Source organism: Nothobranchius furzeri, chromosome 4 (assembly GCF_043380555.1).
Source record: "Nothobranchius furzeri strain GRZ-AD chromosome 4, NfurGRZ-RIMD1, whole genome shotgun sequence".
Lineage (NCBI taxonomy): Eukaryota > Metazoa > Chordata > Actinopteri > Cyprinodontiformes > Nothobranchiidae > Nothobranchius > Nothobranchius furzeri.
In genome coordinates, this window is record NC_091744.1 from 58,954,318 (window position 1) to 58,968,609 (window position 14,292).

The 14,292-nt window shown below is 42.5% G+C and overlaps 2 protein-coding genes across 3 annotated transcripts; one reads left to right on the forward strand and one right to left on the reverse strand.

The window, feature by feature from the left end:
- The first annotated feature begins 1,068 nt into the window (after window positions 1-1,068).
- On the forward strand, window positions 1,069-11,438 carry nat10 (N-acetyltransferase 10). 2 transcript variants are annotated; one of them, XM_015963981.2, is made up of 29 exons: window positions 1,069-1,129; window positions 1,373-1,493; window positions 1,612-1,703; window positions 1,784-1,955; window positions 3,002-3,124; window positions 3,196-3,257; window positions 3,397-3,511; window positions 3,765-3,872; window positions 4,293-4,426; window positions 4,510-4,603; window positions 4,688-4,786; window positions 4,857-4,993; window positions 5,077-5,201; window positions 5,280-5,430; window positions 5,562-5,658; window positions 5,731-5,847; window positions 5,925-6,026; window positions 6,106-6,180; window positions 7,604-7,720; window positions 7,786-7,919; window positions 9,105-9,153; window positions 9,237-9,333; window positions 9,405-9,512; window positions 9,597-9,769; window positions 9,839-9,958; window positions 10,035-10,133; window positions 10,340-10,413; window positions 10,479-10,559; window positions 10,631-11,438. In XM_015963981.2, exons 2-29 carry the CDS (start codon window positions 1,380-1,382, stop codon window positions 10,758-10,760), a joined length of 3,099 nt encoding a protein of 1,032 aa, XP_015819467.1. In that variant the 5' UTR covers window positions 1,069-1,129; window positions 1,373-1,379; the 3' UTR covers window positions 10,761-11,438. The 2 variants fall into 2 exon arrangements, with proteins under 2 accessions (XP_015819467.1, XP_015819468.1); XM_015963982.3 differs by having other exon boundaries at window positions 1,129-1,203.
- mapda (N6-Methyl-AMP deaminase) lies at window positions 10,811-13,922 on the reverse strand. The gene is made up of 10 exons (XM_015963983.2): window positions 13,780-13,922; window positions 13,522-13,652; window positions 12,814-12,874; window positions 12,639-12,726; window positions 12,454-12,535; window positions 12,250-12,376; window positions 11,958-12,038; window positions 11,741-11,879; window positions 11,562-11,662; window positions 10,811-11,284 (listed from the first exon to the last, which is right to left on the reverse strand). The coding sequence occupies exons 1-10, from the start codon at window positions 13,819-13,821 to the stop codon at window positions 11,075-11,077; spliced, it is 1,062 nt and encodes a 353-aa protein (XP_015819469.1). The 5' UTR covers window positions 13,822-13,922; the 3' UTR covers window positions 10,811-11,074.
- Between the last annotated feature and the right edge of the window lie 370 nt (window positions 13,923-14,292).

Here is a 14,292-nt window from a genome sequence, read left to right on the forward strand (position 1 = left end):
CCAGACAAGCTGGTTCCCAAAGTCAGACTCTCTCGCTTGCTTCTCTCACCATTCCCTCTGTCAGGAATCTTGGTGTGACCTTTGACCCAGCTCTCACCCTGGATTCTCATGTCAGTTCTCTTGTTCGCTCTTCCTTCCTCCATCTCAGGAACATTGCTTAGCTGAGTCCCATTCTGTCCTGCTCTGAAGAATATGAGACAGTTATCCACACCTTCATCTCCTCACACTTCGACTACTGCAACTTGCTTTTCACGTGTCTGAGCAGAACCTCCCTGAACCGTCTGCATGGTTCAAAATGCCTGTGCTCAGCTTCTGACCAAGTCCTCCAAACACATTTACATCACCCCGCTTCTCCTCCAGCTTCACTGGGTGCCAGTCAACTTCAGGGTTCATTTCAAGATCCTGGTTCTGGTCTATAGGGCCTTACATGGACAAGCACCACCATACATTGTGATCTTCTTAGTCCCTACACCCCCAGCGGGTCCCTGAGGTCCAGTGATCAAAGCCTACTGGTTGTGCAGCACCAGGCTAAAGACCAAAGGTGACAGATCATTTGCTGCTGTGCCCCCCAGACTCTGGAACTCTCTCCCCCTGAGCCTGAGATCAGTGGACTCAGTGGTCTCCTTTAAAAACAACTGAAAATGTGCCTGTTCAAGCTGGCTTTTGTATGACCTTAATCACTCTCCTTATTCTGCTCTCCCTACCTATTCCACTTTCCTCAGGATCCACTGATTTCCCTCTTTCCTATTCACTCTCTCTCTTTCTTTACATTTTTTAAAGCACAATTGTCTATTTTTGCTCATTTTAAATGTATTTTTAACCATTTTCTAAATTATTTTTTATATTGTAACATTTTTTGTTTTTGCGAAGCGTCTCATGATTTTTATCTTGAGAGGCGCTATAGAAAATATTTTCTTCTTCTTCTTTAAAATGTTGAGTTGCCTGGCCAGGCAGCTTTCTGCTCAGCCTCCCTTAAAACATCTGATGCTACAATCGGCCCTGTTGAGCAGAAAGAATGCCATTTTTGAAAACTGAAGCGCTGCTCTATTATATGATACAACGGCTTACCAAACTGCTGGCGCGTAATTTTGACGTCACATTAGGGTCCTCCATCGTCTACTGTCTCCACGTGAGTATATCAACATATAGCTTTAGCTTTTAAACAGACTTGCTGGATTTATTTAAAAGAGAACTTCCCGACAGGTTATTAAAAAATAACTTTAAACATTGTGTTTGTTAAATCTGAAGTCTTGTTTCGTGTTGTGATGCTCTGCTAACCTTTTGAAGCTGCTTGTTTTGTTGTTTTTGCAGCACCGCTTATGTTATGCTGTATTTTGTTGATTAGCTGGTGACTTATGTTACTTTGTGGCAGAAAGACAATGGCGACCGTTCGTAAGAAGGTAGACAACCGGATCCGGGTCCAGATCGAGAATGGATTAGCTCAGCAGCACCGGACCATGTTCGTGGTGGTGGGAGATCGTGGGAGAGATCAGGTCATTCCTCTCCTCTTCCTAAAAGACAGTGTTATGTGCTTCTTTTGACCATCTGTCATTTGGGGGATTTTGTTTGATGTTTTGCTTAAACCCATAATTCATTCTGCTGGTGTTGCAGGTGGTGATCCTCCATCACATGCTGTCTAAAGCTGCAGTCAGAGCTCGACCCTCTGTGCTCTGGTGCTACAAGAAAGACCTCGGATTTAGCAGGTGAGGGGAAGCACCACACAGAGATTTAGCTGCAATCTGTTCAGCTGAAGAGTAGATACATGAATATTTCCCTGAAACAGCAATCGGAAGAAGCGCATGAGGCAGCTACAGAAGAAGATTAAAACTGGCACTCTGAACCTGAATCAGGATGACCCGTTTGAACTCTTCATTGCTGCAACCAACATCCGCTACTGCTATTACAATGAGACACACAAAATCCTGGGAAACACCTACGGCATGTGTGTCCTACAGGTGAGTCTTTGTGCTCTAAGGTGTTCTGAGAGCCTTGAGCAAGACTGTGCAGAGACCTGTGAAGGGGCAGTTGATCAATGTTTAAAAGAGACACAGAGCAAGATTTTCTACCTCCTTCCAACAACATAACTTACAAAATACCAGGTTGAATAACAGAAACCCATATTCATCAACCTGCTGCTGTCATCATCTGACAGATTTCTTTTATTCCATTGGCTTCATCAGCATCTGCAAAACAAGCCAGCTTTTAAACACAAACACAGTCACAGGACTCGCACCCCTCCCATCGGCTCTCATTCGTGGGCCACGTCTGCCTGATACTGGAACCTACATTGCCACAGTAAATGAGCACAAAACACCAGTCACTGTTTTCTAGGGTCAAACGTCTTTTATTGTTTGTGACGTCAAATGGTGCTTTTCTTTATGGGACTGTGGTAGTTTGTCCTAAAGTTCAAGTAGCAGCTGACTGTTTCTCCCTCTCTGATATTTAGTCAACACCAGTGCTGTTCTGTTGTTAAATATGCAAGTGCGTAATGAGTGGAGGACCCAGGTAAATGTGGAGGTGTGGCGGATCGGTGAGACCAACAACCAAATGGTCCAATCATTGGTTTCAGTCCAAGCCTTGTTATTGGCTGAGGTTTTAGGACAAATTCAGGAGAACCGCTTTATTAATTTTTTTATCTCCACAATATATTTATAGCTGTACTATGTTAGAATGTTGTTAAGAGGCATGAAACATGTTTTAAGCGAACTTGTTTTGCAGATTAGCCTTTGTAGCTTTAAAGAGTTTTCCTCTCCACTGTCGCTACATGCTTGCTGCTTGCTTAGTATGAGGATTGCTGGAAAGTCTCTGACACAAGTAAGTGACTCAGTGCAATCTGCTGGGGTTCTTGGTTAGGAAATTTTTAACAGACATAATGACAAAAATCTTGAGTTAATCGTCTTTTAGGTGCAGCTTCAAATAAAGCTGCACAACAGTATATTTCATGAGGACAACGTCTGTTGTTCAGCACACACGACCTTTGAGAATCTGTCGTTTTACTCAGGACTTTGAAGCGCTCACCCCCAACCTTCTGGCAAGGACGATTGAGACGGTTGAAGGAGGAGGGATAGTTGTCATTCTACTTCGAACCATGAACTCACTCAAGCAGCTGTACACCATGACCATGGTAAGTCCTAAACTTGTTGGATTTCCACGTTCATTCCTGCTCAGGCTACCAAAGCAGCTGTTTCTATCCAGGATGTGCACTCCCGATACCGAACCGAGGCTCATCAGGACGTGGTCGGCAGGTTCAATGAGAGGTCGGTGTTTCTCAGATGTCTTTTCTGACAGTGTAGGCAGAACGATTCCTAGATTCTTCCCCTTTATTGAATTTATGAACTTTTTTTTAAAATCCATGTAAGTAATGTAACAGAAGTTTTAAAACATTTTTGTTTCCAGGTTCATTCTTTCTCTCGCATCCTGTAAAAACTGTGTTGTCATCGATGACCAGCTCAACATCCTGCCGATCTCCAGCCACACGGCAAACATCAAGCCAGTCCCTCCAAAGACCCAGGTGCCTGTTTGCTTCATCAGTCAGTCCAGTAACTGAACATTTATAACGAGCAGGTGTAATAAACTGACACAAATCCATTCAAAACACACTCCTGAGAGCGAAATCCTGTGGGCAAGAGTTTTCACCTGACATAGTTTTCAACAGTTGATCAAACAGACCATAGCTCCATCACGTCTCAGCGTAAAAGGAAATATGCGGAATGCTCTTTAAAGTGTTCCAAATGTTTAGAAGTTTTGCCCTCTATGCCTTTCAGGAGGATGGTTTATCTCCTCGAGAACAGGAGCTGAAAGACCTTAAGGAGTCTCTTCAGGACACTCAGCCTGTTGGTGTGCTGGTGGATTCCTGCAGGACCATGGACCAGGTCAGCACCACTCCAATGCTACCAGCTTATACCACCCATTCAAGATTCTGAGGCTTTACACTACATGGAGTTAAAAAGTGCTATCATTAATATGTCAGCAAGCTGCAGGTGACAGCATCGGTTAAACAATCCTATCAGAAGACGCATCCTTATTGTTAAAAGGGAGTTTTCCTCTCCACTGTCGCTATATGCTTGCTTAGTATGAGGATTGCATCAAGTCACTGACTAGTGTCAGTGACTTGATGCAATTTGCTGGGTTCCTTATATAGGAAACATTATTTCTGATTGGCTTAATGAACTGACCTTTATTGGAATGTTTATTATGTGAAGTGCCTTGAGACGACTCTTGTCGTGATTTGGCGCTGTATAAATAAACTTGAATTGAATTGAATTGAAGGATGTAATCCTGTTTTCCTGCAGGCAAAAGCAGTGCTTAAATTTATCGAAGCAATCTCAGAGAAGACCCTGAGGAGCACCGTTGCTCTGACGGCCGCTCGAGGTCGAGGCAAATCCGCTGCCATGGGCCTGGCTGTGGCTGGAGCGGTGGCCTTTGGGTACAGATTAGTTTCGTGATGTCACAACATTACACATGTTGTGTCTTTGTCGTCCTTCATCCATCTGCCTTTGTCTCGTTCAGCTACTCCAACATCTTTGTAACCTCTCCAAGCCCAGACAACCTTCACACCATGTTTGAGTTCATCTTCAAAGGCTTCGATGCGCTGCAGTATCAGGTAGACCTGCTCACTTATTCTGTCTGATGGTAAATTACTGATGACGTAGAGGTATAAACACGTCACGCTTGTGTGAACACGCAGGAGCATCTTGATTATGAAATCATCCAATCATTAAATCCTGAATTTAACAAAGCCGTGGTGCGAGTGAACATCTTCAAAGAGCATCGACAGACCATTCAGGTAACCAGTGGATTTGTCGTATTGTTTCATTTTAAGAAGAGAGGTTTGAGCGTTCTTTTGTGCCCGGCAGTACATCCACCCAGGGGACGCGGTAAAGCTGGGCCAAGCTGAGCTACTGGTGATCGACGAGGCTGCGGCCATCCCTCTTCCTCTCGTTAAGAATCTGCTGGGGCCTTATCTGGTTTTCATGGCCTCCACTATCAACGGGTCAGTGGTAAAAACTGAAACATGTCCCTCAGAGAGCTTTGTGTTCATCGGAGTTCAGCAAACTAACCAGAATGTCTGTGCAGATATGAGGGCACCGGGCGCTCGCTTTCCCTCAAGCTGATCCAGCAGCTGAGGCAGCAGAGTGCAGAGACTCAGCAGAGCACATCTGCAGAGAACAGGACCACCAGCACAGCAAGGCTAGCAGCAGGTTAGCCTTAAAGTCTTTATTTTTATTGCCTAGGCTGTATGTACTGTCTAACTGATGTTTACCTGTTGCCGTACACAGCTCGCACTCTGCATGAAGCCTCTCTACACGAGTCGATTCGTTATGGTAGTGGAGATGCGGTGGAGAAGTGGCTGAACGAGCTGCTCTGCCTCGACTGCCTCAACATCCCCAGACTCATTTCTGGCTGCCCACTTCCACAGACCTGTGACCTGTATCCTTCAGTTTCTGATCAGTTAACCTGCTGCTGCTAAGAGACATCGACAAGTTCAGACTGACGGCCTTAACATCCTTAAATACAACAGGAAAATAAATGTGTATGTGTCCTTAGTGATGGCTGTCCAGCTACTATGTGAACAGAGACACGCTGTTTTGTTATCACAAAGCTTCTGAGGCTTTTCTGCAGAGGTTGATGGCGCTCTATGTGGCATCGCACTACAAGGTGGTCGGTTTTTCTGGAGCATATTATCACACGTTGTTCTTCCTGGTTGCTGACTCATTGTCTTGGCTCCAGAATTCCCCCAATGACCTCCAGATGCTGTCCGACGCTCCAGCTCATCACCTTTTCTGCCTCTTGCCACCTGTACCTCCTACTCAGAACTCGCTGCCCGAGGTCCTCGCTGTGGTGCAGGTAATCTAGAAACACCCTAAGATCCAGTCCAGTCGCTAACGGTTTCACATACTTCTTTGTTTTGTCTGCTATCTCAGGTGTGTCTGGAGGGAGAAATATCGAGGCAATCTGTCCTCAACAGTCTGTCCAGAGGGAAGAAGGCCTCAGGCGACCTCATTCCCTGGACCGTGTCGGAGCAGGTGACCACCAATCAGAAAGCTTTCTACAAACTTAAGTTTTAAAACTGAAATGAGGAATGCTTTTCTCGCCTCATCACAGTTTCAAGATCCAGACTTTGGCAGCCTGTCTGGAGGCAGAGTGGTTCGAATAGCAGTCAATCCAGACTACCAAGGGGTGAGAACACGTAAACACTACGGTTAACTGGTTGTTATGCAGTAAGCGGTCAGGAGTGGTTTGTTTAGGCTTTAGCAGCCAGAAACCTGGATTATCAGTCAAATTAAAGGAGGGACAGGAAGGCTCCCTCTCTGATTAGATTTTGAATTCAGCTGGTTTATTGTCAATTTAATGCTCAGTGTTGCCAAAAGTCTTTAAAAATAAATAAGTTGACATGAAGTCAAATATAGAGCAGCAACAGACGTTTCAGGAAGAAAGACTCAAAGAGACCTAAAACAATAATAAAGCTCTCATTTCGGTATATTTGCAGTGGTCTCTAGTATTAATGGATGACTTGTGGGTCGATCTCTGTGGCGCTAGTCCTTTGTGTCTGCTCTGGCGCTCCTGTTTGGAGGGGTCAGGATTTTGAGTCTTACTCATTAAAATTCATGATATTCAGACATCTCTCCTCTGATTGGCTAACAGCAACACAACTCTACCACTGACTCGGTTTGCTCTGCACAAATAACACAAGCCTGGAGGAGTTCTGCTGTGTGGTGGAGTTGATAATGCTAACAGTTAGCTTCTACTAGCTAAGACGTTCTCTGTTGTTTCCTGGACGCTAAAACAGCAACAGCCTTCCCCGTCCCGAGTCGAGATGGGCGAGTCCATGAATGTTAAGTGACAGAGTGATGTAGATCTGTCAGGATTTTTAATCCTAGCGTTTCATCGTCTATTTTCTGTCAGAATCTATGCGGGAGATAGGTGTAGGAGACTATTTTCATGTTCAGCCTGCATGAAAACTCAGTGACAAATCATATTTCTGTAATAAGAAGGAAAAATGGTTTCTCAGTGAGCGTGTTCTTTAAACATCCATCTGTGCAAACACACAACATCATAAATAATTACTCAAGTTAGATAAATATCACGTTACTTGGTTCGAATACAGAGTCGCTCTGAATTGAGTAATTTCAAGGCTCAGGCCCTCATCGGTGTTTATCGCCTTCATGTAGCCTAATGAAATCATTACACCACGGTGGCGGTCGGCAGCATGGGCCTTTAGGACAAGGTGAAAATGTGCTGCATCAGCTCCATAGAAGGTAATAAGTGAAATCCAGATGAAAGTGAACCTATTTCTACATAAAATTACGAAAGCGAACAGAGTTTGTTTATCTCTAGAGTACGTAGTAATTCCTAGAAAACAGAAACAGCACAGGCCTTTTGTCCACTAATTTTTAACCACATTTATTATGAGTGCTCTGAACTAACGTCAGTTAATTTATGCTTTCTGTAAAGATTTGCAGCGCTTTGACTTTTCCTATGGAGGAGGACCTTTGTTAATGCTGTATTAAAAATGCGTCTGATCGTGCTTTAAACTTGAACCACAGCGTCAGAGAGACAGATCCCAGATCTGGTGTAACTAGAGACTCATCCTGTCCAACAGATGGGCTACGGCTCCAGAGCTCTCCAGCTGCTGCAGATGTACTACGAGGGCAAGTTTCCCACTATGGATGAGAACTCCCAACCAAACCACACTGGAATCGCTTCAGTCAGCAGTGAGGTATGGCTTTAACCCCTTTTGGTCATTTCTTCTCGTTATTGCCTGACAGAAGCTCTGTTGTCCAGGCCGTGAGTCTGCTGGAGGAGGTGATCACACCTCGGAGAGAGCTCCCCCCTTTGCTGCTTAAGCTCAGTGAGAGGAGAGCGGAGAGACTGGATTATTTAGGAGTGTCCTATGGTCTAACTGCACAGCTGCTGAAGTGAGTTCTGCCTTAGAAAACAAGATCAGAGCTAGGGTTGTCGCGGTAACCGGTGTAGCGGTAAACCGTCTTGTTTTTTAAAACATATATTATCTCGGTGGGTTTACCGTGGCTGCGGTGTAGGCGCGGTGACCCTTACCAGCCACCGTATCATCTGCTGAAGTTGCCGGCGGCACATGCGCACTTTGTTGTTTACAACCAAAACTTTCTTGAAGCTAAAGCTGAAATAATGGCCAAAGGAGGAGACGGCAGTGTGCAGGACATTTATTATCCCTCAAAGAAGACAAAGTGGGAAGTACGGGCATTTTTTGGATATTTGAAGAATGCCGGGGGACAGTTGATAGATGACGGCTATCCTGTTTGCAGCATGTGCAGAAAAAGTGTCTGTGAAAGGCAGCAACGCTTCAAATCTCATGACACATCTGCGTGACCATCACCCACAACTCTACAGTCAACGCAAGGCAAGCTAACGTTAGCGCTTTAGCTAAAATGTGTGATCCGAGGATTTAGGTTGAGGGAGAACGCAACGAGTCGCTATATAAAGCAGCCGCAGCGCCGCTTCCCGCATATAAACCGTGTCGTGGACACCCCCATGTTGAAATGACGCTATGCATTACGGGGCTCCCAGGGGCAGATAAGAGTTGGTCTCTCTCCGAGAATAATTATGAATTTAACAATGATTACTGCCTGATGACATTTTCCCACATCTGCAAAGCTCACTGGAAGGACACAAACCGAGGACAATATTTTCCTGATATAGGGTTTGTTACTCAAGTAAGGGTACAAAAGTATCTGATTAGAAGGCTACTTGAGTACTGAGTGTCATCTGATCTAATATTTTTTAAATGATGACATCAAACAGACATAAAATAAGAAGTTATGGGCAAATATTGGTATTTTAAAGACTAAAGGGAAAAATGTAAACAAATAAACAACATTACAAAATAACACATTTTAGGCTAAATTTAGACACAAACTGAGGACAATATTTTCCTGACATACAGGGTTTATGTAGTTGTCTGCAAATGTAACACGTTTTAAAAAAATACCGCGATAATACCGAAAACCGTGATAATTTTGGTCACAATAACCGTGAGGTTAAATTTTCACACCGTGACAACCCTAGTCAGAGCTGGTTTAGAAATGTTTCTGTGAGTTTAAGTGTGTGAAAAACTGTTGGGACAGGTTCTGGAAGAAAGCAGGTTATACCCCCGTCTACCTGAGACAAACGCCTGTAAGTGCTTCACTATGGCTTCATTTTGTACGACTGTTGTTGCTAATTACATATTTATATCTAATGTGTATCTCTGCATCCAGAACGACCTGACAGGAGAGCATTCTTGTGTGATGCTGAAGGAGCTGAACACAGATGAGACGTCGGAGCAGAGCCAGTGGCTGTCAGCCTTCTGGAAGGGTTTGTGCTGAGGAGCTCGAGGTATCCTAAAGCTGCTGCTTTCCTTCTCACCAGGTTTCTGTTCTCCTCAGATTTCCGTCGGCGCTTCCTGTCTCTGCTCTCCTACCAGTTTAGCGGCTTCAGCCCCAGCCTGGCTCTCAGCATTCTGCAGAATAAGAAGTCCAAGGAGGAGACTTCCAGTAAGACTTTTGTTTAAAACAGTTCACTTCAGATTTCTGCAGCAGCTCATCACGCCTGATCTCATTCGCCTCTCATCCCAACAGGTCTCAGCAGCTCTGATTTGGCTGCCCATTTCACCCCTTATGATCTCAGACGTCTGGAGTTGTATTCGAGGAACATGGTGGACTACCACCTGATCATGGACTTGGTCCCAGCTGTGGCACGCTTGTTTTTTCTCAAACAGCTTGGAGATGTTTCTCTCTCTGCAGCGCAATGTGTAAGTTTTCCCCTCCAGATTTCCATTTCTGTTGTCGTTTTGTTCCTGGTGCTGACTGTTCTTCTGAAGGCGTTGCTGCTGGGAATTGGACTGCAGCACAAAACTGTGGATCAGTTGGAAAAAGAACTCGATCTCCCTAGCTCACAGCTCATGGGCCTCTTTAATCGTCTTATTCGCAAATTTGTGCAGGTGAGTTTCTGTTAAGGATTTGTTATAAAAAGCATCCATGCGATTGGCTACAACAGCAGTTCTGTCCTTTCTGTAGACATTCACCAGCATCCAGGAGAAAGCCATCGAAGCTGACATGGTAACCACTAAAGACGTTTCCATGGAGCCGACCGTCAGAAGTCTTAATGAAGACCTGGTAACTCAGCAGATGTGCTACCTACCTAATGCTGCAGAAAACAGTTTACATAAGCAGATATCTCACTGCATTTAACTGTTAAAAACAATAAATGTGGATTGCTAAAGGGGCACGTTTTACTGCTTTTGACATTTTATGGAGTAAACATCTTAAAGAATCTCTTTTTGTGGTCATCTACATGAACTATTTGGTTTGTTTTTACTAAGAGTGAAGCTGCCAAAGAGTTTGAGGAAAGGCACAAAAAGGATCTGGAGAAAGTGAAGGAAATGGAGCTGGAGGAGTAAGTAGGTTGGACTTTGTCCTTATTTAGTTTGTTTCCACTTTTTCACAACTTTGTGTTTTCAGGTACACGATTCGTGGAAAGGACGAGGAGTGGGACCAGGTTCTGAAGACAGCCGGGAACTCGGCGGTCATCAGCATCAAAAGGTAAACGGAGGAGAATAAAAATGTGCGGCTGGTGTAGAAACACGATACTGATATTTTCACATTACCAACAGTGACAAGAAGAGGAAATGGGAAGGGAAGAGTGACCTAACAAAAAACGGGGCCCCTCCGCTGAAAAAGAAGGAAAAACAAGGAAAATTTAAGAGCAAGCACAAGCCTGGAAAATTTGGAAAGAAGGCGTGAGCGCCGCAGGACCGGATAGAAACGTACAGACTTACAGATACAAACATGGACTCGTAAAAATTCATATTTTTTTTTCTTTTAGAGTAAAAATAAACAACTCTGTTTGCCAAATTAATTATATGTCAACACTTTACAACAAGTGATGAATGTGTGAAACTATAAATCAGATAAACCGAACACTCTTCAGCTCAACGTATTAAATAACACATTTTTATATTTTCACAACTTAAGATGATCATTTCTATAAATAATTGTAAAACCGTTGTGTTTTTTTTTTCTTTTAACTAACTAAAAGCAAAAGTATATGATTGTGTTTAGACTTGCTGGGTGGGTAAATTAAACATCTGAGGACGCAATTCATTCCACTTCTGTTTGAGCTGATCTTTCACAGCTTCCTCTGCAAAGATGCAGTCCACAGCCTGCTGGGAGAGCTTCCACACCGCCTCGTGACTCAGATCAAACGTGGAGGCAGCTAGCTGATATTCTTGAGACAAGTCTGTACAAAAGACTCCTTTATCATCTGTCTGCAACAGGACAGAAAACAAGGTTCATTTCTATTATTTGATGTTTTTATGCACTCAGTTATATCCATGGTTTGGCTCGATTCTCCTTTGTGTACTTCTTCCACTGAGAATGTGAAGAGGTTACTGGAAGCTTAAATAAAAGTGTCCTATGTTGGTTGAGTGTGTTAATTCAAAATAATTTAAAAGCTTTCAGATTTGATGAGTTTATCAAATTTGAAATGTAGCCTTGAAAAGAAAAGGTTTTCTCAGTTTTAAGCGATACAGAGATGAAACCTACACAGAGGACAACTGGATGGCCCATCTGGTACCAGTGTCTGAAGTGATGTTTGGAGTAGCATGGAATGGTTTGTCCTTTGACATTTGAAGTCAGGCAGAGTTCTGTCAGAAAACAAAGCAGAGTGATTTGTTTCTTCTGATGTCATCGTCCACTTCGTTCTGACCTCAGCTAAGACTTACCCAGAGGTATATTGTTTTTCGTCACTTTGTCTACAAGGTGTTGAGATCCGCCCATTTCAGGATGTAAAAAGGTCCCGTGGCCAATCCTGTCTGGAGGAAGATTCAGCAGCAGGTCTGACTCCTCCAGCTGAGAGGGAACCTGTGCCCATGTTTGTTGTGACATCACTCACGCATAATGGAACTAAAATGAAAGTCAGGACATTAGGAAAGTTCTTACTTCTGAAAGGTGCAGAGACAACTTCAGTCCACAGTTTTTGGCCCTCTCCAGGGCTGGAAGAAGGTGTCTGCCATGGCCCACCTTTAAAGAAACACTTCATCAATGAGTGACCTTGTGCTATAGAACTAAATTAAAAAACAAAACACGTTTAAATGCCAAAATAAGATTTCATATGTGAATGAAAACTGGAGGCACATAAGTTTACTCAAATGTTATAAAAGGTTAAAAAATAAAATATTTTCAGAAAACACAGATCATGAGCATTACTTCATCACTGAAGATAAGTACAAACCGTTGGATCTCCACTCAAGTCAATTCCTACTACCAGACCACCAGATGACAGCATGAATTCCTCAGCCAGCTCCACTGTCTCCATAGCAACCTCTGACCCATTTCTGCGATCAATGGCCACCAAAAACCTTTAATATAGCCCACATTTAGCTTCAATGCAGCGAAAACATTTAGTTCTTATTGTGTTTGAGAATAAAACGCCTACCTGACATCAATGTCCACTCCTTCATTTTTACACCGCTGAATGGCTTTGATGACTGTCTCAACATAACTCTTCTTTGTTAATCCTAGAATTAGAAATTATAAAATTAATATCCTAATAAATGAGTGCCACAATCCAGACATTTAATTAAATCATGTAAACATCAGAATCGGTGTTGACCCTTCGACCTGTGGCCTTCTCTTCCCTCGGAGTACTTCTGAGCTCTAAATACTTCACACCATCAGCTGAAAACTCCTTGATAACGTCTGTGGCCACCTTGAAAATAAAATAAGCATAACTATGAGCAGTAATCTGAACAACAGACAAAAGCAATGACATGTTTGGCTGAGAATCTGTCCTCACCATCAGGACGTCCTCCTCCGTGTCCACCAGTTTATGGATTATCTTGAAGACCTCGAAACATCTGCAGGTCCGTTCAATCAAATAGTAAAATACAGTTTCAGCACATGTGGTCAAAGTACAATACATTATTCATCTAGTTTTCTCTTTGTTTTTTAATAATGGGATGTTCAAGTGTTTGTGGCTATATCAGTCACTTTGTTTACAAAAGTAAAAGTTACAGCTGTAGAGCTAGTTATAACAAGTTAACTACACGTGAACATTTTAAAAGGCAAATTAAACGAGATTAGACATAAACGTGTATTAGATATTTTCATGTAACTGTGAAAAATGACATTATGATCAAGATGACTCATGACAAAGAAAATCAAATATAGCAAAATAAAGATTCTAAACATGGCTGCCATCTGGTCTGGTGCAGAATAACCAAGTAGAATAAAGCTAGATGATAACTTATGTTTCACAATAAAAGATCGTGTTACTGTATATAAATGTGTACAGTAAATAAACTAAAATATAATAAATAAAACTAAAATCAAATTGGTCACTATTTGGAAAAACTAAGTTCAAGTAACTATGAACTTTCATTACTAAAATAAATCATCAAATGACTTTGACTGGAATCTGTTTAAGGTTCGGAATGTAATCCGGATTACAACTGAAACCGTGTTCGTTTTCACGGATCTGGTGGCTGATTCTGTTTAAACGCACTCATCCAGTGTTCTCCGCTGGCCTTTGCCGATCGCTGTCATACTGTGTTCAATGTTGAGGTGCGGTTTCCGTTTGATGAGCTTCTCCATGGTAACAAAGCTGACAGAGCCATTGAGGTGCGCGTGCAGCTCCTGGTGACAGCAAAGCGCTGACGTTAGCAACTCACACAAAAAGATTAAACTAAACTAATCTTTACTTCCTTCAAAGACATTTACTTCTGTAAATACATTTTTTAACATCCTTACAATGTTTACTTACCACCTTTGGCAATTCCCGATAAAAGCAAACATCACCGTCCATTATTAATGTGAAAGGACAGGGACCCGTGAGCTGTTTCTCACTTGTTTTCAGTTTATTTTCCCGAAGCACCAGATGGTACAGCAAAGATACAGGTCCCCATTTCCATGACATGATTGGTTCCGACTGTAACAAAAAACTGCTTTTCTCAATTATTTTATTTCGAACGAATCAATAGTATTACTGTGAATTTCAATTTTATTTTAAATACATTTTTATTTATATTTAACGAAAATAATGTGTACATTTTTTTGTAATAAAACTGTCTCACATATGAATTTCTAATCAAAGAAAGTAGGATATTTAGTGAATGATAGACTGTGTAAATTAATAATTTAAAAAAAAAGTCAATTTAAAACAAAGAATTGTCTCTAAAAATCTTTTTTCCAGTCAGGTAAATCTAGTGAATGGACAAATGAGTGCGATAAAGTGAACAGAAGTCTCCAATTTCCTCTCAGAAAAGTCCACCAAACA